The sequence below is a fragment of the Tauraco erythrolophus genome, chromosome Z, assembly GCF_009769465.1.
Source record: "Tauraco erythrolophus isolate bTauEry1 chromosome Z, bTauEry1.pri, whole genome shotgun sequence".
Classification (NCBI taxonomy): domain Eukaryota; kingdom Metazoa; phylum Chordata; class Aves; order Musophagiformes; family Musophagidae; genus Tauraco; species Tauraco erythrolophus.
This window is the reverse complement of record NC_141496.1, coordinates 85,927,287-85,947,795: the sequence shown is the minus strand read 5'-3', so window position 1 is coordinate 85,947,795 and position 20,509 is coordinate 85,927,287. Positions and strand designations below refer to the sequence as shown.

Sequence of the window (20,509 nt, the reverse complement as noted above, 5' to 3'; positions counted from 1 at the left end):
TGCATTAGACTACCACAAATACTTAATGTATTGAATTCATAATGTCACCAAGGTCAAAACATGACTGTATGAAATCTAGAGGACTACTTCTGTGCCCTAGACAATAGCAATGGAATGCATGTAGGTAGAAACAGACTTTTATTAGACTAATTTAATATAGATGGAAAAATTAGACAAGTGCTGGGGCACAGAGTAGTTTTTATTCCGTTCCTCTCATTTGTATATTTGAAAACTTGACCCTTTTTTTAGCTGTACTAGTTGACCTAATAAAAGGCACTACTTTTTCCTACAAACTCTTCCCAGCTGTAGAAAATGCGATCGTTTCCTGTCTTCTGTCCAGATTTTGCCCTTAGTTTTTCTCTATTTTGTCTTTCTCATTTCTGAATCTGTTTTATATCTGTGTTACAAGATCCTTAACATGAGCTAGGGCTTCTAAAACTGTCAATAAACAAATAGCCCTGCCTGAAAATCTGAGAAGTGCTGTTCCTACTCTACTTTGGTTAGTTGAAAAAAATACCAAGGGAAGAAATTGGCTTATGCTCTTCCCTTGTGAACAGCAAAGCACTCTCTGTATAATACTGTCTGCTGTCATCTGTCTGGGTACTATTTCCAGGAAATGCTCAGTACCTGAGGATCGCTCAGGACCGATCTTTTAGGTTGTAATTACATAAGGGAACAGTGTTTAAGTTTGTGTTTTCTATAGCAGTGCAAATGAAATTATTTAGTTAAATTAACTAAAGTTCACGTTCTCTTTCTTGTAGAGGCTTGCACTGAGAAATCTGATGAAAAGCAACAGCTGAATATAGAATCTCATAGTCCAACAGACCTACCTGCTTGGGGTAACAGCATTGTGAAAGTTCCATCTGGCATTTTTGATAGCAGTGGAAGGAAAAGCAGTGGTGGTGAGTCACTGGGTGAAACAGAGCTTGCTAAAGTTCTATTCTTGTGCTATAGTGTTTTGTGATCTTTTTCATGCTGTGAAAAGAAATAAAACTTATATTCGAGGTACAGATATCTCGCACAACATTTGTTTTCCACCGTTATCCTTTGCAGGTGACTTAGAAGGAACCTGTGCATTCTAATGTGGAAAATCACTGAGTAGATGGGAATCAAGATTTTCCCTGTCCTGCACTGATAGTGTTCCAGGAATGTTCTAGAAAACCGAGAGAATTAGGGCCTTGATTTTTGTCACCTAAACTTCACTGACCTCGGACAACTCTTTTTATTCCTGTGGCTTATATTGCCAATGTGTAAGCTGGGAACAATGCATGTTGTCTTTGTGCCACGCAAAATTTATTTGCAGATCTGGAGCTTTATGACGAGGAAGACTGATGGATATATAAAAGCCAGATCCTGGGGCTCATTTTTTCCTGCCTTTGTGCCTGTCCTTGACTAAGGCAGGTAGTCCAGCTTCAGTGTAGCTTGATTGCAAAGAATTGAGTCTCAGGCAACAAGTTGCCTAGAACCTTTCTGGCAATTACAAGAGCTGATGACTAGTTAAGAAGCAGCAGCAGTGTGAGACTCCAGCATCCTCTAGCTGTGGATATGGATGGGTCCTCTGTTGGGTCCTCTGTTGGGGTCCTAATATAGTAGAATTCCTGTACTTGTGGAGGTTTTTGCCTAGCTAACACAGCTTTCTAGGCAATTAATATTCCCAATTCTCCCCAGGAAATGGCAATATTTATAAGATTAGTTATATCTTCCACATGCTAAATTTAATTAACTTTTTCTAAATATGGCTGTGTCATAAAAGAAGTAATGCTTCTGTCTTATGCAGACACACACAATAGTTTTTTTTCCGAACCAGAATGAACTATGGAACCTGTTCTATAGATCTGGGAGTATAGCTCTGAAAATGAAAAAAAAAAAAGGAGCAATCTTTGCATGTAATTGTACTTTCCTTTAGTTCATGGATATAGTACCTACTCTCTGCTGGATGTTGGTACAGGGAAGAGAGGTAGAAGCTTTAGAAAGCTTTGACTTCAAGGAGTCAAAAGAGTAGATAGCTTTTGTTCTGCAGAATGCCTTTGCAGCCATTAAAATAACTTGTTAATATTAGTGTAAATTCTTAATGGATAATTTAAGATTGTGTTGCTCTCAGTCTTCTGACCTGTAAGGAGATAAGGAGATTTCACATTGTTTTAGGAACTAAACATTTCTGGTGGTTATGGATACCGTATTAATGCCTTTTCTCTTTTAGAAACTGGTTTTAGCCCACTGTTCATAACTCCGGAGTCAGTTGAAGATGTGGTCTTTGGTGATGTTGCTCCTAAGAAAACAAGTGAAAAAGGACAGAAGAGACAGAAACTGTTTTCAGAGAGAAGCTGCAGTTTTAGCAGTGAAAGCAGAGCGGGAATGCTGCTGAAAAAAGTCAGCTTGGACTTGCATTCTAAAGAAATAGAAATAATGATGGGAGCAGATGCCAAGATCCTAACAGCAGCTTTATCTGGGGCCAAAACTTCCCCATGTCATATGAATAAATCCCACAGCTTTGAAAGTATCGTTGACCAGCAGGTTTCTGGCACAAGTGGCACTTGGACTTGTGTGACTGAGAGTGATTGGGAATTGGAGCATAGGTCTTCAGCAGTGCTGGAAGAACCTGGAGAAGGGCAGGAGCATCTTGAGAATGGAAAAGATGAAAACATGACCACAGTCAAAGACATGAACCTTAAACAGTTGGCTGAGTCCAAATGCCAGAAACCAGAATCCAAAGATGCAACTACTAAAAGGAATAGCTTTTATGGAGTAGTTAAGCCTATTGAAAGGGAAGATGTTGAAGTAGGCTTGGACCCTTTATCTTTGCTGGCTACTGACAGCACACAACCAAGGCATCCAGAACCTGAGGAAAAGTTGTTGTCACCAGTTGCAGCACGTAATTTGGCAGATGAAATAGAGAGCTATATGAATCTAAAGAATCCATTGGGTAGTAAGTTTCCCAGCATGGAACTGCACAAGTCAGACAGGGAAGCAGAAGCCTCTGGTATCCTTGGTCACTCCCAAGAAAGGAGGTCAAGCCTGCCTTTGAATCCCATCCTGCCATCTCCCAAGTCTTACGAAAATCGGAAGAGTCCTTCTGTCTCCAGATCCAAAACATTCACTGGACGACCAAAGCAACAAACTCATCCACGAGTTCAAAAGGAGCGGTCTTCGTCTTTGACAGGACTGGGTCGTTCTTCTCCACATGGCTCGTTAGGATCTGTCGTAACAACTTTATCCAACCTGAAGTTAGACAATATACTGTCTGGACCAAAAATGGATGTTCTGAAATCAGGCATGAAGCAAGCTGCCAATGTGGCGAGTAAGATGTGGGGAGTTGTAACTTCAGCCTATAGTTACTCAGATGATGAGGCAAGTATTTTTGAATATGAAAAATTTGGGGAGACAAAGTTAGGGGAGTAACTTTTGTGTCCAGAATATTGCTTTATGAGACAATGTTTTTTATTAAGTATGGACTTTTAATAGCTAATAAAAATTGTATTTTATGTATGGTGGAGTTTTCCTCTATTCTTAAAAAACACTTTTCAGACAAAATCAAATTAAATGGCCTTGATGCAGTAAACTTAAACTTTGACTTCTGTTCTCAACATTACACCCTCCCGTTTATCTATTCGTCTTTTATTTATATTTTAAAAAACTGCACCAAGAAACCCTAGTAAGAACAAAATTATGTCATTTTAAATTACATAAACTTAAATGACATTTTAAATGATACCATACTGCCTGTCTTATTTTTAAAAATTAAGAAAAGGTTGTGAAAACAAATCACAAACCTAAGAAGTCAGGTTAGTAAGGATTAAAGTTGAAAGTAGTAAAGGGCAGCCTGAGATCTAGTAAATTCACTCGTCAGGAATTTGGAAACTAAATGTTATGGTTCTTGTGTGAGCGCACTTCATTAGCAAAGTCTTTTTCAGATGAAAACATTTCAGAGTACAATGGCAAGAATTAAAGAGGAGATGGAGGGATTAATTTGTAACTTTCTCCTTTAAATACATGTCTTGTTATTATGCCTCCAAACATAGAGGCCTTAGAAAGGCCTCTGCTTGATCCAGTTAACCCCTGGATCTGGTGTTTGGCTTTAAGGATCTTTTGTCTCCCTCTTCAGGCTGTTAAGATGGCTTCTTGTTTCCTTTTTAAAATTCTCCTTCCTTCCTCTAGCCAGGGAAAGATAGCTGCCTGGCTTTACTTCTATGTGAAACAAATTTAAGTGATGTTACTAACAGCGTCCTTTCTATTAAATGAGAATTAAAAAAAATTCTTAATTGTTTTTAACCAGAATTTGCCTGAGACAATGAAAACTCTCTGGTTTGCTTTCTGTCCTGAGTGTTTTTCCTGTGACCTACGTTTTCCTGTGTGCCTTGCTATTACACTGATCTCTTCTAGAATTTTGTTTAATGGCACATGAAAACACCTTAAAGTGACTTATTTTAATTTCCTTCAAGGACCTTTTCATTCTCTCCTATTTCTGCAACTTCCTTTTTTTAAATATTATTATACTAATATAATAGTATAAAGTACAATATACTAAATATTACACTTTGTCGCATCCTGTGTCTTAGTGACTGTGTTATTGCTGCATCATTTTAGCTGGTATGTTTCTTCTCTGTCTTCAGTTCTGAAAATACGACTTTAACTCAGACCTTTTTACTGATAATTCCTTCATTTTGTGTAATGTCTGCCAAATCACAGTTTCTGCATCGTTTTTCCCACTTCTCCTATAAGGAAGAAGTTTATATCCCTGTTGCTTTGTCACTCAGTTTGATCCTCAGCCACGTATTTTCACTGCTAAAGCCTTTTGTTTTTCCGATATCCTTCTTGTATGTTTGTCCAGTATCTTCTCTTTTGGGGTTGTATAGATTTATTTTACATCTAATTATTTTTTTACATCAGGATTTCATCTGAATCTGCTACTTTATTTATTTATTTATTTATTGGGATAAAGATGGAAGTCAAATAATGGATCTGGAAGTACTTACAAATGCTGATTTTCTTTTTCTTGCATTAAAGGAAGAAAACAATCGACCAGACTTTAACTTCCCTGCTGGTTTTGAAGATAGTATTTTAGGAGATAATCTGTCATCGAGAACTGGAGTCCCAGGGCTAATTACAAATGAGCTTGCACAAAGCACTACTAGTCTTGGCAGTAGCAGCAGCAGTGGAGATGCAGGAAGACAGCATTACAGCGCAGGTGAGATTTATTCGGTTTTGTTTCCCCCTCATAACTTGTTTATAATGTAACAAACGGGAAACTATTATGTGTGAAATCATTCATAACAGTGGGAGCTATAGTAATCTGAAATTATTTCAGGTAACTATAAAAATATATAGCCCCTAAAATAACTGCAAGCAAATTTGTACTTCCGTTCTATGCTCTTCTCTTGCAGTAGCAAATAGCTAACTCTACTCTCTTGGTTGGATGTATAAAAAGTTGACACAAAATGCAGGGGTTTAAATGCAAAAATACTTCCTCTGTATGTGATAGTCAGGAACACCCTGCTCTGCTCATTCATGTGAAGTCACAATACCCTGAAAGTTCTTGAAATACTAATTCAGAAAAGCAGAGCTATGTTCAAGAACTGAAAAAAAATAACTAACAGAGGCAGGTCTTTTGGGCGGGGGGGGGGCGGGAGGCGGGGAACTCAAACAAAAACCAAAGAAACAAACAAAACCAACCTAAATCCAGGCTACTGACCCTGTTAGCACAGCATCTGAGCAACCAGGTGACAATGTGCTTACCTTGATGATGGCTATAAACTTTTTGTATATCTCACATCTCTCTCAGGAAAAGAGATTGGGGGGATTACTCTCAGTTTATGAGTTCTTCCTCTTCCTCCAAGGAGGAGAGAAACTCCCCTGCCGAGTTCTTCTTCAGGAGGGAAACAGGGAGTTATTCTTCCCCCTGTTCTCATGATGGCCCTGCCATCTCCCTGTCAGGACAGTATGTTTCTTCCTCGTGTTTCCTCTTAGGAGAAGCTTCTCCATCCCTTTCTAAACATGCTGACTTTCGTGTCCGTTTTCTCTTCCGTATGGGGGCAACTGGTAATGACACTAACCGTGCAGTGCTTGCCATAGGGGTTTGAGCAACAACAGTGCATGTTGTGGGAGTTCAGGTAACTGCAATACTTGTCGACAGGGTTTGTGTAGCTGCGGTGCCTGTCATTGGGGGTAGCAGCTGGTGTAACACTGGTAACGAACTGAATGATATTTCTATATGGAATTATAGTAGCATAGAATGGTTTGAGTTGGAAGGGATCTTAAACATCATCTATCCAACCCTCCTGCCATGGGCAGGGACAGTTTCCACTAGATCACATTGCTCAAAGCCTCATCCAACCTGGTCTTGAACACTTCCAGGGATGGGGCAGCCACAACTACAACTTCTCTGGGCAACCTGTTCCACTGCCTCACCACCCTCAGAGGGAAAAATTTCTTCCTCGTATCTAATCGAAATCTGCCCTCTTTCAGTTTAAAGCCATTGCCCCTTGTCCTTTCAGTACACGCCCTTGTAAAAAGCCCCTCTCCAGCTTTCCTGTAGGCCCCCTTTAGGTACTGGAAGGCTGCAATAAGATCACCCCGGAGCCTTCTCTTCTCCAGGCTGAGCAACCCCAACTCTCTCAGCCTGTCTCCATAGCAGAGGAGTTCCAGCCCCCGGATCATCCTCGTGGCCCTCCTCTAGACTTAGATGTACGTTCAGGATACCCAGCAACAGGATCGTACTGGTTTGACAATCCCAAGGATATTCAAAATTCTCAAAAGCTCTTATAGATGTTCCGGAGGAGCAGGGGAGAGCGTAGGGACGCGTCCCGTTCCTTCCCCCTGCCCGTATTGACGCGCCGAGGGAAAAGCCGCCGGTGTAAGCGGTACCGGCGCCCGCCAGGGGGCGCCCGCAGCCCGGGGGCGCCGCCGAGCGCCGGTGCCGGATCGGGCCCGCTGCCCCGGGGGGTCGGCGCCGCTCGGCGGGGCACGGCGGTGCCCTCGGCAGCAGCCCGGGGTCCCTGATCCCGGTCCGCCCGCTGCGGACGGTCCCGCCCCGAAATACCGGCGAACGGCGGAAAAGGCGCTGCCTGCCGCGGCTCCGGAACGACTCCGAGCAAACAGAGCGGCGTTCCGGTCAGCGGCGTCCGGGGAAACGCAAGGAGTGCTCACAGCGGGTTTGGATTGACACGCTCTGCTCAAATCTGGCGTTATCTCAACCCTTCAAGCTCCGTGTTGGGTTCCAAAAATACTATGGAATCCTTGCCGGCAACTAAACAGCACACAGCTGCCTGCTCGTTCTCCCCCACCCACAGGGAGTGGGAAGAGGATTGAAGGGGGAAAGCGAGACTTGTGGGTTGAGATAAGAACAATTTAATAACTGAAATAAAACTAAAATTAATAATGATAAAGTAATAATTAAAATTATGGTAATGCACACAAACGAGTGGTACACAGTGCAGTTCCTTACCGCTTGCTCACCAGTGCCCGTCCCGTCCCTGGCTAGCGGTCCCGAAACCAAGAAGTCCCAAAAACGCAGTCCTGGGAAAGAGAGAGCCCCGAAGAAAGCAAGCTTCTCAACCAACCCTCATCTGACATGACGTTGCATGATATGGAATGTTCTATTGGCCAGTTTGGGCCTCGGTCCTAAGCTAGGAGTTGTGGGTCTGTTGTTCCGGCCGTGCTCCCTCCCACCTTGTAGTGTACCTGCACCTGGCAAAACACGGAGAGCTGGAAAGTCCTTGATATGCTCAACAACTAAAAACTTCAGTGTGTTATCAACATTTTTCTCATAACAACTCTCATACTAAATCCATAAACGCAGGGCTATTTTGGCTGTTAACAAGTAAACTAGCTCTATCCCAGACAAAAGCAGGACAGCAGCAGACATAAAAAAAATATATCAGCCTTACTGTGGAATAAGAGATACTGGATGCATAGCTGATTTGAAGTTGTGAAGGGAAATGAATATGTGCCTATTACTAAATTGTTTCTCCCTCCTCTCCAGTTCTAAGACTACAAAAAATAAATCTAATAATTTTCAGTTCAGATTTGATTAACTTAAATTTGATTGTTGTTTTGAGAAAACGATGTGCTGCTGAGCCAGCTGGAGGTTTGGTTTAGCTCTCTTTGCAGTACTTTAATGATGTGAAAGTCTTAAAGCCATCTGCATCAAGAGAGGAAGAGCTGTCTTGCAGACTGGACATAAGCTGGCCCTGTCTATCAAAGTCTTGATGAGATATCTTCTACTTCCAATTAATTAGGAGGGTTATAAGAATATAACCATAGAGCCATCCACAGGATATGTGAAATTTGTTCAGAAATATAAACTTTAGCTGAAGAAGCAAAGGAGACTTCTTTATGATGAGGGGACTCTGGTAGTGTTTTTTCAAATAGCAAAGTTTGACTGGGCTTTTCGGAGGAAGTAATGTTGCTACTTTTACTTCCTAAAACTGATTCTAGCTATTGCCTTCTGGTAAATATATTCCAACTCCTTTTGCCCTTCTCCTGGGCAAAGCTCCTAACTGTCTTACCAAAGAAGGTGAGTTTGCTTTACCGCAGTTAGCCACGGAAAACTCAAGCACGGTACTGGTGTGTTTGGTATCCCGTGTCTCACCTGGTACTGTCTTTCTGTTTGTTGTTTATGTATGGATCTTGAACAACTTTTTAGAATATATATATCGGGTAATCTTACTGCTCTTTGCCATTCTTTATTCTTTATTCTTTCTTTTTATTTTCAGGTTTTATTCACTGATACTTTTTTCTTTTACTGTGTGTGTGATATTTGTCTTTTAGATGAAAGTAATTTGGAAATATTAGAGAAATGATAGTTATCTGTGTTATAATATCAGTGAAGTTACAGAGCTACACATATTTTTGGAGATCTTCTGGTACAATTTTCTGTCTTGGTTGAACAGAAATTGTTTTCTTTGGGAATAGATTAATTTCTTTTTCCTTAAATACAAGACACAAATGACTCTTTCTGTACAGGTGAAGTTTCATTCCCAAGAAGTATGAAAGTTCTTGATTCTGAGAAGTCAGAGCACAGCTCTTCACATAATACTAGTTTATCCAGCATTTTCCAGAACTATGCAATGGAGGTAAGATTAAGAAACATGTAGATGAAAGATACAATTATTCAATATTACTGTATGCATTAGTTACCTATTTAGTTGAATTGTCGCTGGATTTTTCAAAACAGTTTTTTTTCCATGTTTCTATTGTGAGAGTGCTTGATACTTTTATCCCAGGATGTGACAGCAGCTTTAAAAAAGTATGTTAAATGCTTTTATGTCTCTCATATATAGAGGGAGGAAACAATTGAGGGAAGGGTCAAAACTTTAAGTAAGACAGAAATTAGAGAGAAAAGAAGATTTTTTTTTTCCTGTCAAGTTTTATTGGTTTTTTTTCCCTTTATGAAAATTATGGTTTGTTACTAAATAATTGTGGTGGGTTGACCACAGCCAGCACCTAAGTCTTCACCCAGGCACTTCCTTACTCCTCCCTCATCAGGATAAGAGAGAGAATCAGAAGGGCAGAGCTGAGGAAAAACCCTTGAAGGCTGAGATAAAGACAGTTTAATAAGTGAATTGGGGGGTGGGAGGAGAGAGACAGGAAGGGGGACGACAAAAAACTAGTGATGCAAAGGCAATCAGTCAGCACCATGACACTGCAAGCTACAGCTACCTTGGAGAAACTCACACCCACACCCTCAGTTTTACCACTGAGCGTGACGTTATTTAGCATCTGAGCAACCTGATCTAGTTGGAGATATCCCTGTTCCTTGCAGGGGGGTTGGACTAGATGACCTTTGAAGGTCCCTTCCAGCCCTAACCATTCTATGATTCTATGATCTGTGTGATCAGCTGAGATCAGCTCTCCTGGCTGTGTCCTCTCCCAACCCCTTGTCTACCCTTCTCGCTGGGTTGGGGACAGAATAAGAAAGAAAAGGCCACGATGGTGTGTAAGGCACTGTTCAGCCATAGCTAAAATATTGATGTGTTAGCAATGGAGTTGATCACCAGTCTAAAACACAGCACCATAAAGGCTCCTGTGAAGAAAATTAACTCCATCCCAGCCAAACCCGGCACAACAATGATTTAGTATTCATCTCTGTTTCAGTTATTGCTTGTAGATGCTTTCAGACTTCAGATATGTCGGAAATGGTCACTACATTTGCCTTGGTCACTTTTCTTTCAGCTGTAGTGTTATTTTGTTAGGTCCCACGTAATTTTTGTTTTATATTTTAGCTTCCGGAGATCTAGGCTTTTGAAATTTCTGCACTGCATTATATAAAGAGCATAGCATAGTAAAAGAAAAATGTTGCTGTTCGGCAAATATCTAAAATATATTAAATAGATCTAAAATATATTATATGCTGTATTGATCTAAAAAATCTTATACGCTGTGTTTGGTGGTGGTTTTTTGGTTTTGTTTCCTGTAAGAGGGAAACAAAGAAGTAAGAGGAAGCCTAAAAATAAGAATTATGGACCATTCTTCAGCTAATACAGAACAAGTTGCTCCTGGCAGAGAAATTGTCTGAGCAGCCAGGGATCAGGTTAGGAAATCTAAAACCCTGGTGGAATTAAATCTGGCCAGGGCCATCAAGGGCAACAAGAAAAGCTTCTATGGGTACATTGGTGATAAAAGGAGGACTAGGGAAAATGCAGGCTCTCTCTCGAAGGAAACAGGAGACCTGGTTACCCAGGATATGAAGAAGGCTGAAGTACTCAAGGTCTTTTTTTACCTCAGTCCTCACTGGCAAGTGCTCTGGCTGCACTGCCCAAGTCAGAGAAAGCAAAGCCAAGGACTGGGAAAATGCAGAATCGCCCACTGTAGAAGAAGGTCAGGTTCGAGACCATTTCAGGAAACTGAAGGTGCACAAGTCCATGGGACCTGAAGAGATGCATCTGTGGGTTATAAAATCATGGAAACATAGAATGGTTTGAGTTAGAAGGGATCTTCAAGATCATCTAGTTCCAACCCCTCTGCCATGGACAGGGACACTTTCCACTAGATCACGTTGCTCAAAGCCTCATCCAGCCTGGCCTGGAACACTTACAGGGATGAGGCATCCACAGCTTCTCTGGGCAACCTGTTCCACTGCCTCACCACCCACAGAGTGAAGAATTTCTTCCTTAGATCTAATCTAAATCTAACCTCTTTCAGTTTAAAGCTGAAATGTGCACTTGCAGCCTAGAAAGCCAACCGTATCCTGGGCTGCATCAAAAGAAGCGTGGGCAGCAGGTCGAGGGAGGTGATGCTGCCCCTCTACTCTGCTCTCATGAGACCCCACCTGGAATACTGCATCCAGCTCTGGAGTCCCCAACACCAGAAGGACATGCAGCTGCTGGAGCTGTCCAGAGGAGGGCCACAAAGATGATCCGAGGGCTGGAGCACCTCTCCCGTGAAGACAGGCTGAGAGAGTTGGGGTTGCTCAGCCTGGAGAAGAGAAGGCTCCGGGGTGATCTTATTGCAGCTTTCCAGTACTTAAAGGGGGCCTACAGGAAAGCTGGAGAGGGACATTTTACAAGGGCGTGTAGTGAAAGGACAAGGGGCAATGGCTTTAAACTGAAAGAGGGCAGATTTTGATTAGATCTAAGGAAGAAATTTTTCACTCAGAGGGTGACGAGGCACTGGAATAGGTTGCCCAGAGACGTTGTGGCTGCCCCATCCCTGGAAGTGTTCAAGGCCAGGTTGGATGAGGCTTTGAGCAACGTGATCTAGTGGAAGGTGATCCTGCCCATGGCAGGGGGATTGGAACTAGATGACCTCTGAGGTCCCTTCCAACCCTAACCATTCTCTGATTCTGTGATCTTTTCTCCAGTTCTCAGTCTAGTTTAGTGATGACGCTTTTCATTAGGTAAAACCCAACTTTCTGGGTTTTCCGCTTGTATTGGATTTTTGTGGCAAAGTTTTAGTAGCAGGGAGGCTACAGGTGTGGCTTCTGTGACAAGATACCAGAAGCTTCTCCTGTGTCTGGCGTGGTTGCAGCCAGCTCCAAGACAGACCCGCCCCTGGCCAAAGGCGATTCATTCAGTGACGGTGGTAGCGCCTCTGTGATAATGTATTTAAGAGGAGGGGGAAAAACTGCTGTGCAACAGCAGCTGGGGAAGAAGACTGAGAATATGTGAGAGAAACAGTCCTGCAGACACCAAGGTTAGAGAAGAAGGAGGAGGAGGAGCTGCTGCAGGTGCTGGAGCAGAGATTCCCCTGCAGCCCACAGTGAAGACCATGGTGAGGCAAGCTGTTTCCCTGCAGCCCATGGAAGACCTCACGCTGAAGCAGATGATTACTTCCGAAGCAAGATGTGACCCTGTAGAGAGGAGTCCACACCGTAGCAGGTCTTGGCAGGACCTGTGAACCTGCGGAGAGTAGCCTACAATGGAGCAGGTTTTCTGGCAGGACTTATGACCCTGTGGGGGACCCATCCTGGAGCAGTTTGTTCCTGAAGGACTGCACCCCGTGGAAAAGATACATAGAAAGGACTCATACAGTAGCAGTTCGTGAAGCACTGCAGCCTGTTGGAAGGACCTACGTTCAAGAAGTTCATGAACAACTGTCTCCTGTGGATGGGACCCCACACTGAAGCAGGGGAAGATAGTGAGGAGGAAGGAGCGGCAGAGACAACATCTGACAAACTAACCACAACCCCTATTCTCCATCCCCCTCCACCATGCAGAGGGATGAGATAGCAAAGTTGGGAGTGAAGTTGAGGCCGGAAAGAAGGGAGGGGTGGGAGAAGGTGTTCTAAGATTTGATTTTTTTATTTCTCATTACCCTACTCTGACTTTTGGCAGTAAATTAAATTAATTTCCCCTAGTCAAGCCTGTTCTGCCCATGATGGTAATTGCTGAGTGGTCTCCTTGTCTTTATCTTGACCCACAAACCTTTTGTCATATTTTTCTCCCCTTGTCCAGTTGAGGAGGAGGAGTGATAGAGTGGCTTAGTGGGCACCTGGCATCCAGCCAAGGTCAACCCACCACACCACTATAAAGGTTTCCTTTGTGTTTGATTGGGTGTTGTTTGTTTTTTTCTTTTTTTGAGAAATAGACATGCGTTTACTTACACAATTCAAAAGAATTTGTATATGCTGAAGGCTACGTAGGAGCAAGCAACTACATTTCAAGAAGCAAGCTAAATTAATAGCATTTCAGGGTAAAGCTTCTTCCAGGTCTCAAAATACCTAACAAAAACATATTATTAGTATTTGCATTTCATAGGTAAAAGTTATGTGGACAGGATAACTCTGAGTATGGTAAGTGGTGATGAACTCATGCCTCCCAACTGGCATTCTAATACCTGTTAAACTCCTGTGGTTACTAAGCCTATAAAACCAATTATAAAAAAAAAAAAAAAAAACCTGAAACAAGACTGACACTATTCATTCTCTGCTGTTCTAGGTATTGATGTCAAGCTGCTCTCAATGTAGAGCTTGTGGTGCTTTGGTTTACGATGAAGAAATTATGGCTGGATGGACAGCAGATGATTCAAACTTGAACACTACCTGTCCTTTCTGTAAAAGTACTTTCCTACCTTTACTTAATGTTGAATTTAAAGACCTACGTGGCTCTGCAAGGTGAGTTGTTTTTATAGATACTCTCTGCCTTTGCACTTGTACATGGTTATATTTTTTCACAAAAGAATTTTTCTCTAGATGTTCTCAAAAATGTCACTGCCTGTTTGATGATTGTGATTCTACTGAAGGGAATTGTAAGTCATGTAAACTGTTGAGTTTCATCGTAAAACAGCCAAAAAGCAAAGAACTGGTTGCCTTTTTACCGCTTTTTCTTTTCATGTTTTCTTTGTAAGCGTAACTGCACAGAATGTATAAGTCTGTTTTCATTTTGTTTAGTTTTCAAAACAAAGCTAATGGGTCATTTAAAAGCTTATGAACTAGTTTTCAAATGTCAGCAAAGAATTTCTCCCAGATTAATTTTACTAACAGCCTTTAGTTACAGATGGTCCAGATTACTGTTTTTCCAGTAGTTTTCCAGTTTACTGTTTCTCCAGTAGTTTTTTCCAGTTTAAGCTTCTCCAATCACTATTTTTACCTCTTTTAATTGCACTGTGAAGGCTGGAACTTATTTTGAGGTAATTTGAAATGGATTCTCACTGTAGTGGTTATTTCTGTAAAACAGTTTCCATTAGTGTTCTCTACTGCTGAAACTGAACATCTGTAGAGTGCGTACTTAAAAAACCTTAGCAAAGCAAGACACGTTCCTTTTACCTTGTGCCTGTACTGGTGTATGGTCTTCTAATCTGTAATGTCACATTACGATAACAACCATTTTCAGTGATGTGTCAGCCACTGATATATTGCTGCTAATAGTTCTGGGAACCATGACCAGCTAAGGTCACTTGCAATGACTTACATCCAAGGCAGGACTTCTTATTTTGTAGATCAAATCTCTGTATGTGGTCGTTCACTCTGCCTATATAAGTTACAGTGGAGAGATTCGGATTAAGTTTATGTCCTTGTCAAGCTTTTTAATGTTGTGTTTCCTTATTTTTGCTACTTTTTGAAGGTAAGTTTAGAAAATAGTAAGTTTTAAATTACTTTATGCTTACATTTTAACTGTTGTGTTTCTCTCCCCTCCCGTTCATGTTGTAACTTTAGCTTTTTCCTGAAGCAAAGTACCTCAGGAGATAGTTTGCAGAGTGGTACCCTTCCATTAACCACGGATACCCTGGAGCAGAAACTGTTGTCCAGTCCAGCTGTTGCTGACTTGATCAGTTTTTCAGATCTCCCACAGTCCAGCCACACCATAGCTGAAGAAACCAGCTCTGCAGCTGAGCAGAGGTAGGTAAAACGGGATTGTTAGTTCTGTCAGAAATGTATCAATGCTTCCAGGATTTCTGCTCTACTTCTAAAGTGAAGGTTGGCTTATGTACCAAATATGGTGGAGAAGTACAGTTGTATCTTGACGATCACCTACTTCCTCTCATTCTTTTTGCATGTTTTAAGAGTGTTTTTATCAATTTGAAGTATGCTGGTTCCACTAAATGAGTGGGTTTTAGAGAAACAACTATAGAGATAAATCTTCAGTTCCATCTGTCATTGAGTAATAGCTAAAACTTCTACTCAGTATTATTAGAGCACACTCAACTTTTAAAGACACACGAAAATTTAAGCACACTTAAGACACACTTCTCCTTTCCTGTGTTTAGAATTTAACAGAAAGGGCACTGCATTATGGGGAAAAACAAGCCCATTTGCTAGAACAGTCTTTTTTGAGAGAAAACTCTCAGGACGCTCAACACTTGTACTGAGCATGCATTCTGTGACAAATAATACTGATGTAAAACTGAAACTCAAAAAAACAATACCATTTTTGAAACAGTTTGAGGAAAGAAGCATTAAGTAGAAGGTGTCATGTTGGAAGATGGAAGCACTGAAATAGTACTGCTATGAATTGTGACCGTTTCACTCAGATTGTTGACATTTTGTTGTAACAGCTGGTTTTTTTAATCCTTATTCAGTTTAGAATTCTTGAGTATCAGTGCCTGTAAGCTAATGAGCTCCTGCTTGTGTCAGACTATTAAAACTTAAATTGATGTGATAGTAGTTAGTCTTAATACCTAAAAAGTAGTATTGCTTATGTTAATCTCTTAACATTTATGTCATATATTTTTAACTAAAGTCAAGCTTAAGTGTGAAGGTCACCTCTAAGGTAATCTCTTCCTTCTCTTTGCAGATTATTTGGAAGCAGTTAGTTTCTGTCTCACTTAATTTATTTTCTTCTCTATTATAACTGAATTGTTTTTACTCATTGTTTCAATTATAAGGGGCACAAAATGAATATTCCCAGATCTGCAAGTGGCTGAATTGTATGGGCTAACTTTGGCAAGCTTGTAATAGGTGTTTGCTTAAATTATCTTGATGGATGAGTTTGACACTTACAATTTTATTTTTCAGTTTTCTTGGCATGTAACTTATAAATTATTTTCTGTAATATTTTTGCTCTGACGTTTAGAGAAAATAGACATAAAGGGCAGAGGAAGTAAAAATTAGCACAGTCAGAACAAGATAATCTTTTTGTGTTGACAGAATGATACATTGCTGTTTTTCTAAGCGGGTAAAGGTGTACCAGAGCAATAGTACCTATACAGAACTTCAATGCTATCGGATTCATGTCTGTCGTGGGTTAGGGTGACCCAGCAACTAAAACCCACGCAGCTCTCCCGCTCCAGTAAAACGGAGAGGAGAAAAATGTAATAAAAGAGCTGAGGGTTGAGACAGGAACAGAGGAGCACCCACCAACCACGGTCCCGGGCAAAAGAGGCTGTTTCTTAAAGCAAAACTATTTATTAACAGCTACCTACAAAGAGAAAAAGCAAACAAAAACGGTTACTTGAGAGGATAACAAGAAAACAAGGCCAGATCTTAAAAACAACACCACTCCCCCCCTTCGCCTTTTCTTCCCGGCTCTACCTCCTCCCCCCAGCAGTGCAGGGGGCAGGGAATGGGGGAGTGCAGGTCAGTTCATTCCATGCTGTTACTGCCACTTCCCTTAAAGGAGAAGGAGTCCTTACACCATTGTCCCTTGCTCCAGTGGATCCCCTACTCACGGTGAAAGCGTGAATCCTGCCCGCAGGAGGCGAATCCTTACCCCATCGGATTTGCCCCAAGTGTGGGCTTTACCAGTCCTGGGCTTTTAAGGAGCTGTAGCCACTCGCTGTGGCGTGGGTCATCATACAGACTTTAACTGCGCTCCGGCGTGGGGCGTCGTATCAACCTAAAATGCGTCTCCGTACAGACTCAGATGCGTAAATGCACCTCGACCTGTGCCCAGGATTCACAACAGTCTCAGGCTCAGGCATCTCCTTTAACAAAGCACCTCCCCGTCGGCGGGGTTTGTTCCACGGACTCTAGATGCGTACCGTACTCAGGCTCTGGCATCTCTTCTCCATGTGGATCCTCCACGGGCTGCGAGTGGGTCTCTGCTTGCTCCACCGAGGGCTGGTTGCAAAGGGGCTGCTCGCAAGGGGGACTCAGCCGCGGCACACGTTGTTCCATCCCATCTTCACTGACCACTTATCTGTGTGGCCGTTTCTCTTGGGTATCTGTCTTTTCTGGGTGAACTTGGCCCGGTGGGCACCCCGGGAGCGGAGCTCTCCCCAAGTTCCCCAAGCAGCTCCGCCACCGCCATCCTCAACGGGGCGGGCACCAGCCGGGCACCAGGAGCGGGGGCTGTGCCCGCCTCCCTTCTCCTTGCTCCTGGGCACCGGCACACCTTTCCGGTTCCTTTGTCCCGACGTAAATAGGGCAATTCGCAGAGGCGTCGATTGGCTCAAGCCCCAAGGGGGGTGAGAGTCCGGTCTGATGGGCAGCTTCTGCAACCCAGACCCCCCACACACTTCAAACCACGACAATGTCTTAGGTTGTACCTAACTGCCTTTCTGGAGGGATGGTTACACTGTTCTGAGAGGCATTTTGTTTTCCATAAACTGTGGAGCTAACTGGGCAAATATTATTCCTTATTAATAGAGAAACTTGGTTTGGGATACTTACTTGGCAGCCCTTCTCTGCTTCCTTCCTGTTGCATAGGAATGCTGAATAGTTTCATATTAGCATATTCTCTTCTAAAATCCAAACAGTGATGTGGCAGAAGAACAGAGTAAAGATCCCAGAAACATGAAGACATCTGCCAATAATCCACCAAAAAGGGGAGTGTCCTTGACTCGGAGCCACAGCGTTGGAGGTCCACTGCAAAACATTGATCTTTCCCAGAGACCGTCTCATGGCATTTCAACAGTTAGTCTTCCAAATAGTCTGCAAGAAGTTGTGGTAAGTCTAGAAGCTACATATACAGTTGACAGCAAAATCACAGAATCACAGAATGGTTTGGGTTGGAAGAGACCTCAAAGATCATCTAGTTCCAACCCCCCTGCCATGGGCAGGGACACCCTCCACTACACCAGGTTGCTCAAAGCCTCATCCAACCTGGCCTTGAACACTTCCAGGGATGGGGCAGCCACAACTTCTCCGGGCAACCTATTCCAGTGCCTCACCATCCTCAGAGTGGAGAATTTCTGCCTCGTATTTCATCAAAATCTCCCCTCTTTCAGTTTAAAGCCATTGCCCCTTGTCCTATCACTACATGCCCTTGGAAAAAGTCCCTCTCCAGCTTTCCTGTAGGTCCCCTTTAAGTACTGGAAAGCTGCAATAAGATCACCCCGGAGCCTTCTCTTTTCCAGGCTGAACAGCCCCAACTCTCTCAGCCTGTCTTCATAGCAGAGGTGCTCCAGCCCTTGAATGTTGAAATGTTGAACACGGTGAACTTAGAATGAATAATATTCTGCTACTAGCTTTCTTATCCTTTTGGGGAGTGGGAATGGCCAAGCATATTTTCATGTTATTATGACCAAAAAAATCTTCAGTCAGTTATCTAAAATTGTTCTTTCAGTACATTGTACAAACGGTGCTGCTTGATTTGAAATGTTCTCTCTAGCAGAATGAAGCTAATCTTTATTGTTCTAAAACTGGAAGTTTGTTTTTAAAATAACCCAACTTCTACAGCAGACTAAACACAATAGTGCAAACAACACACTGTTGCAAGAGTGAAAGTTTATTCCTTTTCCACACGTTTACTTACACTGCTCCTCTAAATAGTTAGGCATACCTCTTGAGCAGGTCAAGAAGGTCAAAGGCAGTGTTGAGACTAGGCAGAATTGAGACTATTACATTATTCTTGCGTTGGAAACAGTGTTTCTCCTCTCTCCTGATGCTTTTTATTGGCAAGAAGCTGTGGTGGCATGTGAACTCATGATTCAGTTCCACAGCTGGGGTAATTACTGATGTTTTTCTGCAATCTCCATCACCGCCAGCTTAGATAGCTTGAAACTGCACGATCAGGAAGAAGTTATAATATAAAAGTGTTTTCCCTTTTTCACATAATAGAGCTTAAATGATTGTTTTTTAAAGTTAAGAAACACCTCAACAGTCAAAACTGCTGATGCTTTCAAAGTTATTGTGTGTTCAGTACTTACAGAGGCTTCTTCCAGATATCAAAAGAAACTTAAATAGGGGATTTTCAGGGCAAGTAATCCTGAAGAATATTTCTGGAAGAAAAATCCTGAGGGGGAAAAAAAAAAAAAAAGTTTTTCTTGTGTGTGTGTTGTTTTGTTTTTAGGATCCTTTAATAAAAAGACCTAATCCTCTCCCTGTATCTGTACCCTACTTGAGCCCTTTGGTACTGCGTAAGGAGCTTGAATCACTGTTGGAAAATGAGGGAGAGCAAGTAATTCATACATCCAAATTCATCAATCAACACCCCATAATTTTCTGGAACCTAGTTTGGTATTTCCGACGGTTGGATCTGCCTAGCAACTTACCTGGACTCATTCTAACATCTGAACACTGTAATGATGGAGTGCAGGTAAGAGGCTTCCTCATGTTAGAACTGCATTAGAGGAAGCTGAACTTGAGAGTTCGGTTCAAAAAAAGTAGGTAAGTAATTTCAGAGTAGCTTGGATCTGTGTTTGTGATTTTCATAATACGAGTAGATAGGTTTGTTTTCTGAAAGGAATCTTGAAGAAACATGAGGCATAACAGCATTCAAATTCTAGTCAAGCTATTCTCTTTTAAAAAGCCAGAGAGTAAGTTTCATTAAAGAGAAAGCTCATATGTAGAAGGAAACCAGATGTGTCTGTGGAGAACTCACAAACTGCAATACATGGTAATCCACATAGTGGGTTACCTACTTCAGTATATAAACCTTTTAAGTTATTGGTCAATATTTTTTGTTCTTTTCCAGTAACGGTTTTTGCTACTCAAACTCCACTGAATTTCACTACTATATGAATAGAACAAAAGAACATAGAATGGATGCTATCTTTTGAAGATTTTGCTTTTTCCCATTTTAAGGAGCAGGTGTTTTTCTGAAACCTGTATAATTGGTGTATGTACCAAATTCAATAGGTATTTGTGTATGATGCACACAAAAAAAGTAGTATTTTCCTGTCTACTTGTATGCACTTTAATTTTAAAATTCCCTCAATTTTCAAAAAACCTCAGCCTAGAACCAAGAACAACTTCCCAAGAAATGTAGCTGAAGACCAATACGAATGAAATCTGAAGGATACTGGAGAAATTAGCAGGGAAAACCACAAGACAGGACATAGTATATTGTAATTAATACTTTAAATTGACACTCTAGTGGTCAATTTTTCTTGCCTACTAGTTCTTATTGTATTAATGATTCCAGAGGCACTTAATTTTATTAAATAATTATGGAACTATCGTTTTGAGTGCCATATATTTTTAGTGGAAATAAATGTTTCATATTTGTAGGCAAATACAGATTCCTTATGCTTATTGGGAAGCCCAACACATAGACGTGCAGACCAAATCTTAATCAGGTCAGAAAATACTAAGGTCTGACACGATAAGTAGTACAAATCAAGTAACGTGTTTGTTGCGCAAAAAAAAATATTTTTGGATACATATAAATATTTTCTTCAGATATCTGTAGAAAGCTGAATGGTCTTCATACATTAGGCTAAACTAGAAAAGGCAACTAAGTGTTGCAGTACT

At 41.7% G+C, this 20,509-nt stretch overlaps 1 protein-coding gene across 1 annotated transcript in view; it reads left to right on the top strand.

Moving 5' to 3' along the window:
* Positions 1 to 20,509, top strand: part of DENND4C (DENN domain containing 4C) — an 84,489-nt gene that overhangs the window by 55,004 nt on the left and 8,976 nt on the right. Inside the window, exons 22-29 of the mRNA XM_086629129.1 lie at positions 762 to 902; positions 2,201 to 3,348; positions 5,005 to 5,185; positions 8,962 to 9,071; positions 13,374 to 13,549; positions 14,591 to 14,773; positions 17,572 to 17,761; positions 19,107 to 19,352. Coding sequence (XP_086485255.1) covers positions 762 to 902; positions 2,201 to 3,348; positions 5,005 to 5,185; positions 8,962 to 9,071; positions 13,374 to 13,549; positions 14,591 to 14,773; positions 17,572 to 17,761; positions 19,107 to 19,352 — 2,375 coding nt within the window. The remainder of the gene's footprint in view (positions 1 to 761; positions 903 to 2,200; positions 3,349 to 5,004; positions 5,186 to 8,961; positions 9,072 to 13,373; positions 13,550 to 14,590; positions 14,774 to 17,571; positions 17,762 to 19,106; positions 19,353 to 20,509) is intronic.